This window comes from Misgurnus anguillicaudatus, chromosome 11 (assembly GCF_027580225.2).
Source record: "Misgurnus anguillicaudatus chromosome 11, ASM2758022v2, whole genome shotgun sequence".
Classification (NCBI taxonomy): Eukaryota; Metazoa; Chordata; class Actinopteri; order Cypriniformes; family Cobitidae; genus Misgurnus; species Misgurnus anguillicaudatus.
The window spans coordinates 23524523-23537093 of NC_073347.2; the positions used below are offsets into that span (position 1 = coordinate 23524523).

The window sequence follows — 12571 nt, forward strand, 5'->3', positions numbered from 1 at the left end:
AGTTCTTATAAATATCCGGTGTGAAAGTCTTGGCTCACTTTAGACACTGACTTGACAAGATGTGATCTAAGGAGAAAAACAATAACTTAGTTTAAGTAACAGCTTAAAGTAACTTGAAGTTTTGAGATTGTTAAGCATATTTGTGTAGTGGTATAGTTTTGGTGTAGCGTGCAAATGCTAATTTAAAGCATGACCTAATATGCTAGATTTTTAAAGCCTAGCAAAGTGAATTTGACAGCTTGTGATCACTTTGCATTTGGCCAAATTGAGACCACTAAATGTGCTATTTAGTCATATAATTTAAACGTATAATAGTCATCCAGCTCTGGAGTAAAATTTCCATTTCCATTTTTTTTAAACTTGCATTGAAAATTTACCTTAGGCCCTTTAGTTATGTATTGTTTTAATAAATGTACTGTAAGAAAGTGTCGAGCAGAAGAGAGTCATTTACTGTGATCGTTGTCTGTGTTGGTGGAGAACTATGACTCACTGTTTTGCAGTAAAAGTTAAAGGAAGCTCAAGTTCCTGTTTGAACCAGTTTGAGCTCTTCACCTCCTTTTTCATGTAGCCTGTAGCCTTCACTTGTCTTCTCATTTTCTCTGAGTTATTTCGCCCTCCCGTAGCTTGATATTAAAGGTATCCGTCATGCTCGGCGCTTCCATGCCGGCCGGAGAGACGTAGACAGTGCGCGCGCGGAGGTCTGATGCATCGTGGTACATTGTAAGTCTTTTTAGGGAGCTTTTAATGAATTACTCCTAATTTGCTGCCAGTGGAAATTGTTACAGCGTGCGTCAAGAAAGCATACAATGCTTTTATTAGCAGATTATGCCGCACTAATTCAAGGACTGAAGAATAGCTATGTATTATTTCATTAACGGAGCGGTGCCTTGACAGCCGGGGAAGTACTGGATGTCTTTCTGATATTCAACACTTTTGGATGTGTGTAATTAGCAATGTTAGCAAGTGTCAAGTTAGGCACTTAAAACTAACACGGTTTCCATTCATTTCACCCTCACATGACACTCAGGAGGGCCGGCCCCGGGCTCAGTTAGCGTGAGTGGTCTGATGGATTTCTATATCACTTTCATGTGATTAGGCTTTTCAATAGATGGGATTCACACGCTTTGATAGCAGTAATCGCAGGCTGCGAACACGGCTTTAACTGAATTGATTTGAGCTTGTTGTTTGCTCTCTGTGTCTTTCTCCTGATGGTTTGGTCACGAGCCAAGATACAGCCCGTCTGCCGTGATAGGCCCCGCCTCTCCCTTTGCAAGTTTGAAATGTGAGCCACCCATGCTTCTCCCCCCCTTCCGCCCTTCTGGCAAAGTGGCCGTCGCATTGCATAGATGTATGTATGTGTGCATGTGTGGCCTCATTCATGTATCTTTCCATCCATGTCTAAGCAATAAGGGTTTTAAATAAAGGACTACAGAGCATGTGGACGTCACTAGCAACACATGTGAGGTGAGATGAGATTTGCTGCTTTTTCTTCGTATCCATTTTTTTCATTTTCTCCTGCACCCTCCTCTCCCCTTTCTTTTTTTAACCCTTTTGAAACACAACAGTGCTTCCTGTTCATTTTGTGGTTTTGCTTTGCTGGCAGTTTACAGGCATTTAATTCACTGTCATTGTTTTGACTGTCTACGGTTTTAAAGAATATCCTCACAAAAATAATGAAATGTATAAAAAGTGACTTCTGCAGCTCTATTAGTAGACCATTGCAATTGCAAGACAAAGGTCATGGTCCCCACTATTTGAATTGGCCTTTTATGTAGCTTATAACTTGTTTTTGTGAGGGTTAGCTCGAGCAGTATGGATTTGTTGTAAATATCATTATGTTAGTATTACAACCACTAATATAGCTTCTAAGGACTCTCTCTCTCTCTGCGTGAGTGTGCACGTGTAAAGGTTTGAAGCGCTTAACCTGATTCCCCGTGGGCTACGGCTTCGAGCAGAGGAGCCAGGTATAGCAGGAGCCCATTAGCACAGAGCTCCATCTGTGATTGGCTTTGCACTGGAAACCCAGAGACCGCTGCTGAATAATTGATGCGTATTGTGCAGTCGCTGGACGGGCGAAGAGAGAGAAAACAGAGAGAGCTAGGGTGCCCCTGAGAAACAGACAATCAAAAACAGAGATCGAGAGGAAGCTTGTAGATTTCTCTGGAGTTCCTCTTTGCCTGCTATTTGAATCCCATTTATGAGAAGACTGCAATGAGAGGCACAGATCTCGGCCGTTGGTAAGTCAGAGCGAGGCTGAATGCACGTGACAGACATGTACGGTAGTCGGAGTAGGATTATGTTGCTGATTGTGCAAGTGTCAGACAGGTGTATGCACAGACTGCATAGGAAAACATACTTAACCTCATGTCTTTTATAACATGCATAACTCTTTATTTTTTTTAAGAAAGCAAAGGGAGTTATTTTAAGTAAGATATATTTAAAAAGTTGCCCCAGTTTATGATACAAAAGTGAACTGCTGTTAAGCGAGATCTGGAATGTAGGCAAGTGGAAAACTTTTATGATACTTGCTTGCTCTTTTTGGGTAACACTTTACAATAATGCATTAACTAATGTTAACTCTTTCACCGCCAGCGTTTTTTAAAAAAGTTGCCAGCCAGCGCCAGCGTTTTTCATGATTTCCACAAAAGTTTAATGCCTTCCAGAAAATGTTCTTCTTCAAATATATAAACATTCAATATACCAAATGAAAGAACAGAGAGAAGATATCTCGTCAATGGCGGGGAAAGAGTTAACAAATATAATCTTATCTAATTTGATCCAACAATACTTCTAGATTTTATCTGTTAGTTCATGTTAATGTTAGCATTTAGTGATACGTTTTTTTAAATAGTTTAAATTAGTTAATGCACACCAAACAATTGTATTTGCATTAATCAGCATAAGCAAAGATAAATTAATGCCTATTGTTAGTTAAAGGGACATTCCACTTTAAAAAAAAAAATTCTTATTTTCCAGCACCCCTAGAGTTAAACATTTGATTTTTACTGTTTTGGAATCTATTTAGTTGATCTCCGGGTCTGGTGGTAGCACTTTTAGCATAGCTTAGCACAATCCATTGAATCTGATTAGACCATTAGCATTGCGCTAAAAAATAACCAAAGAGTTTGGATATTTTTCTTATTTAAAACTTGACTCTTCTGTAGTTATTTTTAGTGCAATGCTAATGGTCTAATTAAATTCAATGGATTGTGCTAAGCTATGCCAAAAGTGCTAGCGCCGGACCCGGAGATCAGCTAAATGGATTCTAAAACAGTAAAAATCAAATGTTTCACTCTAGGGGAGCTGGAAAATTTTCATTTTTAAAAAAAGTGGAATCTCCCTTTATTGTTAGCTAATGCATTTACTAATAAATACAACTGTATTGTAAAGTGTTACTGCCTTTTATAGACCCCTTCACGGTTCACGTCACAGGCGGTTCCCACTGCGCATGTCGGGGTCAGAAAAGTCATTTACAGCAAATTGAGTTGCGTATTATTCGTCAAAAATCGTCAAAAATGCATACTTACGTCGTGGGCTGTGAAAATCGCACCAGGTCTTCCGTTAAGTTTTCGCGATTCATGCAGAATCTCAAAAACAAAAAAATACAACATCTGCGTCTGCAAGCAATTAACAATGCAAATATCAAAGAGGCTTGTGTTTTAGTAGTGCTCACTTCATTTGAGGTAAGTCATCATTTTTCAGCCCTGTAAGATTGAATTATAAAGCCTAAATGGTATGAACAGTTTGACCCCATGCTGCGCGCTCACCCGATCGTCATTCAATGTTTACAAACCTTGAAGGGGTCTATAGCTTGAAGGCTCAAGTCTCTAAAAAATGATGGGTTTTTCCAACCCAGTAATATGGACAAACTCAATAATTGTTTTTCAGTTAACCTATGCTGGGTTGTTGTAACCAAACATAATATTGTCTCGAATAATTTAACCCCAATTGTTGGCTCTGTCCATATTTTACTCAATCATTGGTATTTTTTTTAAATGTATCCACTTTTATTGTATGAAAGAGAGAGAGAGAGAGAGAGAGAGAGCATTGACGCACGTCTGGAGGTCTCGCAGCACGAATGGAGCATTATCGCGGGAAACGCGCAAGTTGAAAAAACTGAACTTTGGCAGAAAAATGTGGCGCTGTAACCAATCAGGAGCTTGCTCTAGTAGTGAGGTGATTACAGGAAGCGAGCGGAGTTGCAGAAGCCCCTCCCATGACTTTAATTTTCTGCGTGAATGTCTCTGACTAGAATTTCACGCGCGGCTTACATGCGTGAATGAAGCGAGTACACTAAAAATGTTCACGCGTAACTACGCGTGGTAGACGCGAATTTGACGCCTCAAACCCGTCTGGTGTGAACAAACAGTAAGGGCACAACATGATTAAATGAGAAAATTTTGGGGGTGAACTGTTTCTTTAAATGCCTCCTCTCAACGAGCAGAATATGTAATCTCAATTTCTAAGTGGTGGGATGGGGCTCATAAAACACAACTGCATTTTCAAGTCCCGCACATGATAGAGCCGTAACAGCTGACTGGGTATGACCTAGATCCTTGTTTCTCACACACAGAGGGTCAGAGTGGACTTGATTATCTGCAGGAGGAGAGCTGACCTATTTGAGACACAGTGTTTTTGTCAGTCTTATAGCAGTTTGACATGAGCCCGGCGACAGCATGGCTCCAACTGCTCAGCCAGTTAAATAGAGAATCCTCGTTTTATCAGTGCATGGATGCGATTTACTACACATGCATGTTCATTCTTAACAGAGCTGTAAATCATTGGTGGAGAAGTTTGCATTTAGGGTTCTGGAGGGATTATTTTATGTTTGATTGGTCGTAGAGATGATTTAAAAAGAAACTGGACTTGAAAAAGTAAATGTTATCTTCCCAAAATGCAGACATGGGAATTTTTAATAGCTTATAGAGATTCCTGTACTGTAGCAGCACAGAGATCATGGGTTCGATCCCCAGGGAGCACAATACTGTACTCATAAAAAGTATTGTTGGAAAAACAAGACTTTGCCGAACGTAAGGCCCTGTTGTATATTTAGCTAGCAGAAACCTGCCTTAATTTGAGTGCTCTACAGTAATGTCCCAGATCTAAGCACAATCCCAAGATATTTATAGTAAATAGTTGTTTGTGGCTGCTACAGGATGGCATTTAAAGGCTGCATGCAGTGTTGTAGGGATAATATGCTGCTCCAGGTAAATCTACAGGTGTTGTTCGAGTGAATTTTGGTTAACGCTCTTAGCCTCAGACTATGTACTGAGATGGGGAAATAAACAATGGTTTGCTATAATCAAGATCCTGCTGTTTATGTGTGAACTTCCTCCTCAGCGGTGAGGAGCTTTTAATAGCTCTCTGCTTTCTGCAGATGTGCTGTTTGTGTTTGCCGGCTTGACTTCATTTAAACATTCAAATGTTATTCTAACGTTTTAGCATACAAATCAGTTCAAATTTTCAAGCTGTCTAAAAGTACACTTGTTACTTCTTTTGGGAGACATTTACATAAATTTTTGTGGCTTTTCATTCAAGTAAAATGTGTTTTGAGAGGTTGTATGTGAAGATTGCTGGCATTAATTATTATTATTGCCAATTACCATAAGCATGAAGTAACAAATTAGTCAAATTATCAAAGGGAAACAGATTTATAATCCGTCCCCTTTTTCCTGCACTTGTATTAAGTGACAGAAGTGACAAATAGACTGCCTAAGATGATTAAAAAACATTCTTAATGGTGTAGAGTAAAAGTGACAGTATCCTCTTATATATACTGTAGGAGTATAATATATATATGAATATATATATATATATCACCATCTTTCCTTGTCTTTAGTAAACCAAAACATTTGTTATTTTCGATTGAGGTATTTGTTCCAGAGTTCAGTCAGACCATTAAACAGACAGAGACCGGAAGTTAAATTCCACTCAGACGCGTAATTGCATTACCGCATTTGCATTAGATGAAACGTTTATATATACACTAGCAATGCATTTAATAAATTTTGTCACAGACCCTGATAAAGTGCACATTTCCCAGTGCAAACATTGTCCATTTTGTACCCAGCGGCAATGGTAAATGTAGAATAAAAGTAGTAGAATATTGTAACAAATTGAAACAAACCATAAACCATAAATAGATATCTGAAACCAAATAAGGATAATGCATATGTTGTGACCACATTTTGCTTGGATGAGCAGGTTCTTAAATGCAGATAAATGTGCATCTGAAACCAAATACTGTACTATATAAATGCACTAAAATGCTTGGTTGCTTGGCAGTTATATGTAGCTTACAGTAGACAAGTGAACTATATTACTTGGTGGAATAATTAATTATTAATATTAATATAACATTAATGGCTTTTTTCATATTGCTATTGTCCTTTTATGGTAATGGTTATGCTTTAAATGATACAATTATTGTAATCACACATAGCAAACTGGTATATATAAAATAATTCCACAAAGTCAGTCTGAATTGTGTTTACTGTAGCTGTGTTCGTGTTTACACCTCTTTGAAAATGCTAAATTAATCATAGCTCCAGTTCTAAATGTACCTTTGTGATTGTTTTATCATATTAACCGGTGCAAGAGCGAATTTCTAATAGTTATATACAGTAAGATTTTAATATTTGGTAATGTTAGTTGGGTAATGATATGCTTGCATTGAACCTTAATCTTCAGTGATACTGACTTGATTGTTAATGTGACTAATTTGATATTTAAATGATTTTCCTCATACGGTGACAAGCGTGTTAGTCATATGAAGTGTCACCAAGATGCATGCTTATAAATCAAACTATAACACCACTGTGTCATGAAATCCTCTGTGTGGCGTATTTGTGACATGTTTAGTTATTATTATAGAGGTACAGATAGTATTTCACACAATATAGGTAATGTTTGTCATTTTTATATAAACCAGAGGTCTCCAGCCCTTTTGTGAGCAAGGGCTACCACAATGTATAAAACAATCTGGAGGGCTACTTTTTTGATATAGTGTACTCAAAACTTTTTTTGTTTTACATGTTAATTTTATTTTATTTTACTTGTTGACAGTGTTGGGGAAAGTTACTTTTAAAAGTAATGCATTACAATAATAACTAATTGCGTTACTTAGTTACTTTTCATGGAAATTAATGCTTACATTACTTTTAAGTTACTTTTGTGTTACTTTTTCTTACTTGGCTAAGGCTTGATCTCTTTCAGGCCTTGCAGATGTTTTTTATTAGGGATGTAACGATTAACCGTGCAAATGCGCGTTTTCTCAATGAATAAATTTTAAAGAATTACGGTGAAATCCCGGCACATCCCAAAGCCAGGGGGCGCTCTTGTGCAGAACATTCCTTTGTGCCACAGAAGAAGTAGTATTACGAAAGCTATTCCAGGAAATGTCTACAGAAATATTTATATCGCTGTTCTTCAAATTGTTTCAGGTGTTTTCATGATAATAAAGAATATTTTGTATGATTTTGTTTAACGAGAATTGCTTTTGTAAATGCAGGTTATAAACGACTCCGTCTCATAATGATTTCAGATTGATAAGGACTTCCTACTGACCAAATGCCGTAGTACATGCACAAGCTGTGCATGAAACAAAGAATCGCAGCCTTGCGATTCAGAATCGATTTCAAACAGGCATTTTTAATGGGATTAATCGTTACATCCCTATTTTTTATGATTACAAAAATGTCAAGCTCTGGCCTGCCATCTCCGTTTCTGAATCAAACTGTTCCTGCTCAGGCGCACATAGTGCGTAATTCTACGTTAATATGTTCAGTTTAATTCAGTATATTATTTTATTTTTAAATTGAATTAATTAAACTGAAAAGTAACTTGCATTACTTTTTTAAAAAGTCTAATATTAATGTGAACATTTATAAAGTAATGCGTTACTTTACTCGTTACTTCAGAAAAGTAATATTATTACGTAATGCGCATTACTTATTATGCGTTGCCCCCAACACTACTTGTTGATGTGTTTTATCATTGTTTACAATTTTAACATATATAAAAAGCCAAGCTAAAATAAAAATATGTAATAAATATCACAATTGAGGCTATTACTGTGCTTTTGCGTGCAAGACTCTGTGCAGGCAATGTGGTGCATTGGTGAAGACCACTGATATAAAATGAAAAGTTTCGTTGCAAAACGAGATAAATCCATTTTTTACATTTTTGTCAAAACATGTTTATTATTATGTTATCATGTCATTATTTTGTTTTATGGTACTACTTAGCTGTATTTTTTAAGTTATGAAGGTTTAAATCAAAACAAACCAACTGCAGTTGCATTGAAATTAATTGGAATGCACAACCAAAAAACGAGATTTCTGAACAATTAAAAAAACGGTGGTTATCTCGTTTTGCAACGAAACTCTTCAAATGTTATTAGTCATATAAAATGTTATGTTGAACTAAAAAGTGAATTCAAAACTACAATAAACTCTTGAAATTGTGAAATTTCTGACAAATGTGCAAGCAACTTGGAATATTTCAGCCAATCTTGATACATTTTCTAACAAAGAGAAGTCAGCGTTTCATTCAGCAAACATAGAGCAGAACCCGTGTCCTGTTTATCCCCAAAACAAAAATTAGTACGTTGTTTCTAGCTGGCCATTAGCTGGTCCACACTAGATTTGAGTGGTCAACCCAACACCACGTTTCACAAATCCAGCTTGACTACCATAAGCTGAAATGATGAGCTGGTAGCCGGTTTGTTGCTGGTCCACCACATCGACCAGCTAATAACCATCTGAGGCAAACTAGAAATCGATTACCATGTTCCAAAACACAACCACCAGCCTGATGTGTATTTTTCGGCAGCACTCGCCTCAATTCAACCAGGACATCTGTTCACCCATCGATGACGTCAACTCTGCTTAATGATACTTTATTGTCTTGATGTTGCTTTGCCCCCTTGAGTAAATTGTTGAATTTGAACCCTACAGAAACCACCACCTGCAGGAGATGTCAGAGTGACACAGGTACTCTTCTGTGTTCTAGCATTGTTTGGCTTGTGGAGAGCTCTCTCTCCCTCTCTCTGTTCATCGTCACCATGGACATTCATTCAGTTGTGTTTTGTTTTTTTACTCATTTGTGCGCAGTCACAGGAGATGAGTCGCAGTGACGCAGATGCTTTTAATGTGCTTCCTTTGTTGCGGGGGTGTTTATGTGTGGGTCATTGGCTGCTGACTGAGCATCCATACCTGTTTCATAGACTCATGTCATTTCAGATTACCTCAGGATGTTTTTTTCCCTGTCGTCCTTTTTAAGGCACTGAATGTACAGTTTATTCTTGGACTGTACAGCTCATTAAACCGGAATGATGTTTTATACGCCCATTTTTGTGACATTTTATGTTGGAAATTGAGCTTTCATCCGTATGTCTCTCACATCCAGGGCTGCCCTGTGTCGTGTGCTGATTTAGTATTTTCTGTTTCATCAGTCATTCTTTCCCAATATAGTGGAATCCCACAATGCACTGTGCTGTGTGTACTTCAGATTCCTACATGAAAGAGCATCAAGCTGTTTTGATTCTCTCATACAGACAGTATAGTCAGTGAGTACAGTATGTATTGTGTGGATGTCACAGTGCTGCACTAACAGTATTACATCTGACAATGATAGAAATAGACACGAACATGCAATAGTGTATTCATTCAAATTAGACAGTGTTGTGGTTGTGCTTTTTTAAATCTGTTCAAAGTGTTTTATTCTAGTAACAGGTTGAGTTTTCTGGCATTAGTTAACATTGGTCTGTGTAGTATTGGAGTCAGCTGTCCTGAGTGGTTACATTCTGTGTGAGTTGAGGTCACTTTGTGGCCCGTTAGCCTCTGTTAGGGGTTAATAACCATGTGTCTGTGTGTGTCTCTGTGTGTGTGTGCTGAAGCTTTAATTAAAATATGAGCCTCTGTTGTAAGTGTGGATCTGCCCTGTGACATTAATAGCAGTCTGCCTGAACACAGACCTGCTGTACTGTCGGGCACTGGTACAGGTGGACGACCACATTTATAGACCTCGCCATGTAGCCTATCACCATTTTTAAGGTATGGTTCACCCAAAAATAAAAATTCGGTCAACATTTATTCATATTTATCCTCATGTCTTTTAAAACCTGTATCCACACTATTCCTGACGTAAAACTTCCGGTGAGCCACTACAGCTAATAGTAGTCCTATTGCGAGGGATACGAGTCTGCCATTTTGACTGGCATTTTAATGCTTATTATGAAATCCAGGAAGACCGGCATAATTTGTGCAGTTAGGGGTTGCCATAATAGATGATACAAACGCAGTAAATCTTTACAAAACAGTTGTTTTAACTATAATACACGCACAAGAACTGAATGTTTATGTGGTGCACATGCATCTTTTAACTGTATTCACACATCCATCCAGTTCATACACCTTTCATAGAAACTGACAGTGAACAATAAATACAGTAATTATTCAAAAACAACATATTATGCTGATAAAAATATGCTGATTTATTTATTCGGCTACTATATATTATTACAAAAATGAGATTACAGTACATAATATATAGCCTACGACATTAACTGCTTATTAGTTAATGTTTATAATAGTTTGTGATGTGTTTACGCATATCGTTACTTTTGTTATGTTTTGAATGATTTTTTTAAGCAAATAATTTCATAAGCTCATGTCTTATTTACTGTATAATATTTTCATAAAAAGGAGTTTAATATGTTTATTATGGTTTATTTAAATTACTTACATTGTGTTGAATGAGAAGCATAAGTTACTGCTGCTATCGGAACGCGTGAAGCTTGATGTGTAGCCATAAAAACTCGATAAATTGCCGTTTAAAAAACCTCACACCTGGGACAGTTGTGACATTTTAAAACATCACCTGAAAAGGTTAAAAACAAGAAGTCTCTGTATATTCCATGTATTAAATAATCGACTGACTGTCCCACTGTAGAGATACGGCATGTCTCTGTGCTTTTATATTTGCTCATTGAAGACCCTTCAACCCTGAGGAACAACATGAAACGATTGAATATATCTTGATGTATCAGGACACTTCTTAATTTCATCCTCATACTGGTTCATACATGAAATTATGACCGCAATCATCATGAAAATTGCCGGCTCTGGTTCAGTGACAGTACGTGCCGGAAGTCGCACCCATAATTCGCGCAAAGCGTCATGGGGCGTAGGAATAGTGTGGATATAAGTCAAAAGAAGAGGAACACAAAAGAAGATATTTTGATAAAAACCAGTGGTTTTGTATACATACAATGGAAGTCAATGGGGCCGGTGTTGTTTGGTTACAAGCATTCTTCAGAATATCCCCTCTTTATGTTCTGAAAGAAAGTCATATAGGTTTGGAAGGATAAGTAAATAAAAGTAAGAAAAAATACATTATTGGGTAAACTGTCCCTTGCAGAAAGAATATGTGCATCTTTTTACATATGTCTGCATTTTACATATTTCTGCATAGATTTTAGAGGACAACTGGTAAAGAAATTCTTTGCATGCGCTTTTATTATTAAGAGTTTCACATTTGCGCTTGGGGGGCACTTATCGGCAACTAAGGGGGTGTGAACACCACAGCTTTTAAACGCTGCTGAAAACGCCTGGTGGACGCCGAAAGCCAGCTGTTTTTTTTAGCTGATTATGGTTGGGTGATACTTCTGCTTTGTTTATCAGTCGTTGTATGATGCGCCGGTTTGTTTGTTGTGATATTTGTCCTGCCCCTTCTCCACTCTGATTGGATGGCCGTGTGAGAACTCACATTGACAAGCTGAGTTTTTCACCCAAAGTTGAATATTTTTCAACTCTCGGCGCTCAGCGCTGCGCATGGAAAACTTCCGAGCACCGAAAAACGCTAGCTGCTGGCTTTTTTGAAAAATTTTGAAGCACTGGAAGCAATTGAAAACATACATCGGCCACGGGCATAAAAGCTTTGGTGTGCACGCCCCCTAAGGGTACAGCATGCTTTGAGATTGGCAAGAGAAGTGCAGCTTTCTAGTTTTTAAATACGGTTTAAATGAATTGAGATAATTTAGCCTTAACTCAGTCTACTCATTAAAATATTAGGATTAGACAAAAAATATGATTTCTCATATTTAATATTAATAGCTTAGACAAAATCCTAATTGGCTCTATTCTGGGGGCCGGCAGGGCACTGCCCCAAACTCTGCCTATGTGTTTCTTCTTGTATACCCTTTCATAAGCATACAATTTATCCTGCCTTGTGTATTGTGGTTTTACACAAATCTCTCTCTGAAAGGAAGGTTTAAGCTGCTTAAACACTGGGAAAGACCTGCATTTACAGATTTCAATACTTTGCATTGAGGAATTTAGAGTGATTTTGTAAAAATTAGGTACAGTGACCTAGTATTTTAAATAGACAGATTATCAGATTATCTACTACTTGGCTAGTTGAGGTAGACTCAAGATCTGTGTAAATGGCAGTTTAAGCTTGTAGTTTTAGTAACAGTTTACATTTACATATAACATTTTTAACACAAGTCAATGCAATTAAATAACAAACAATTTCATGGCATTTACTCATTTTAAAAATGCTTTGCAGT

General features: G+C 37.4%; 1 protein-coding gene across 7 annotated transcripts in view; it reads left to right on the top strand.

Moving 5' to 3' along the window:
* The window catches only part of zmiz1a (zinc finger, MIZ-type containing 1a), a 156204-nt gene that overhangs the window by 125522 nt on the left and 18111 nt on the right, over positions 1–12571 (top strand). For 2 of the 7 annotated variants that reach the window (XM_055171100.2, XM_055171099.2), the window contains exon 7: positions 8958–8993. The exons of 2 other annotated variants lie outside the window; for them this stretch is intronic. In XM_055171100.2, coding sequence (XP_055027075.1) covers positions 8958–8993 — 36 coding nt within the window. Of the gene's footprint in view, positions 1–556; positions 721–870; positions 1465–1877; positions 2238–8957; positions 8994–12571 lie in introns of those variants that run through there. 3 more of the 7 variants (XM_055171104.2, XM_055171103.2, XM_055171102.2) reach the window with 3 other exon arrangements.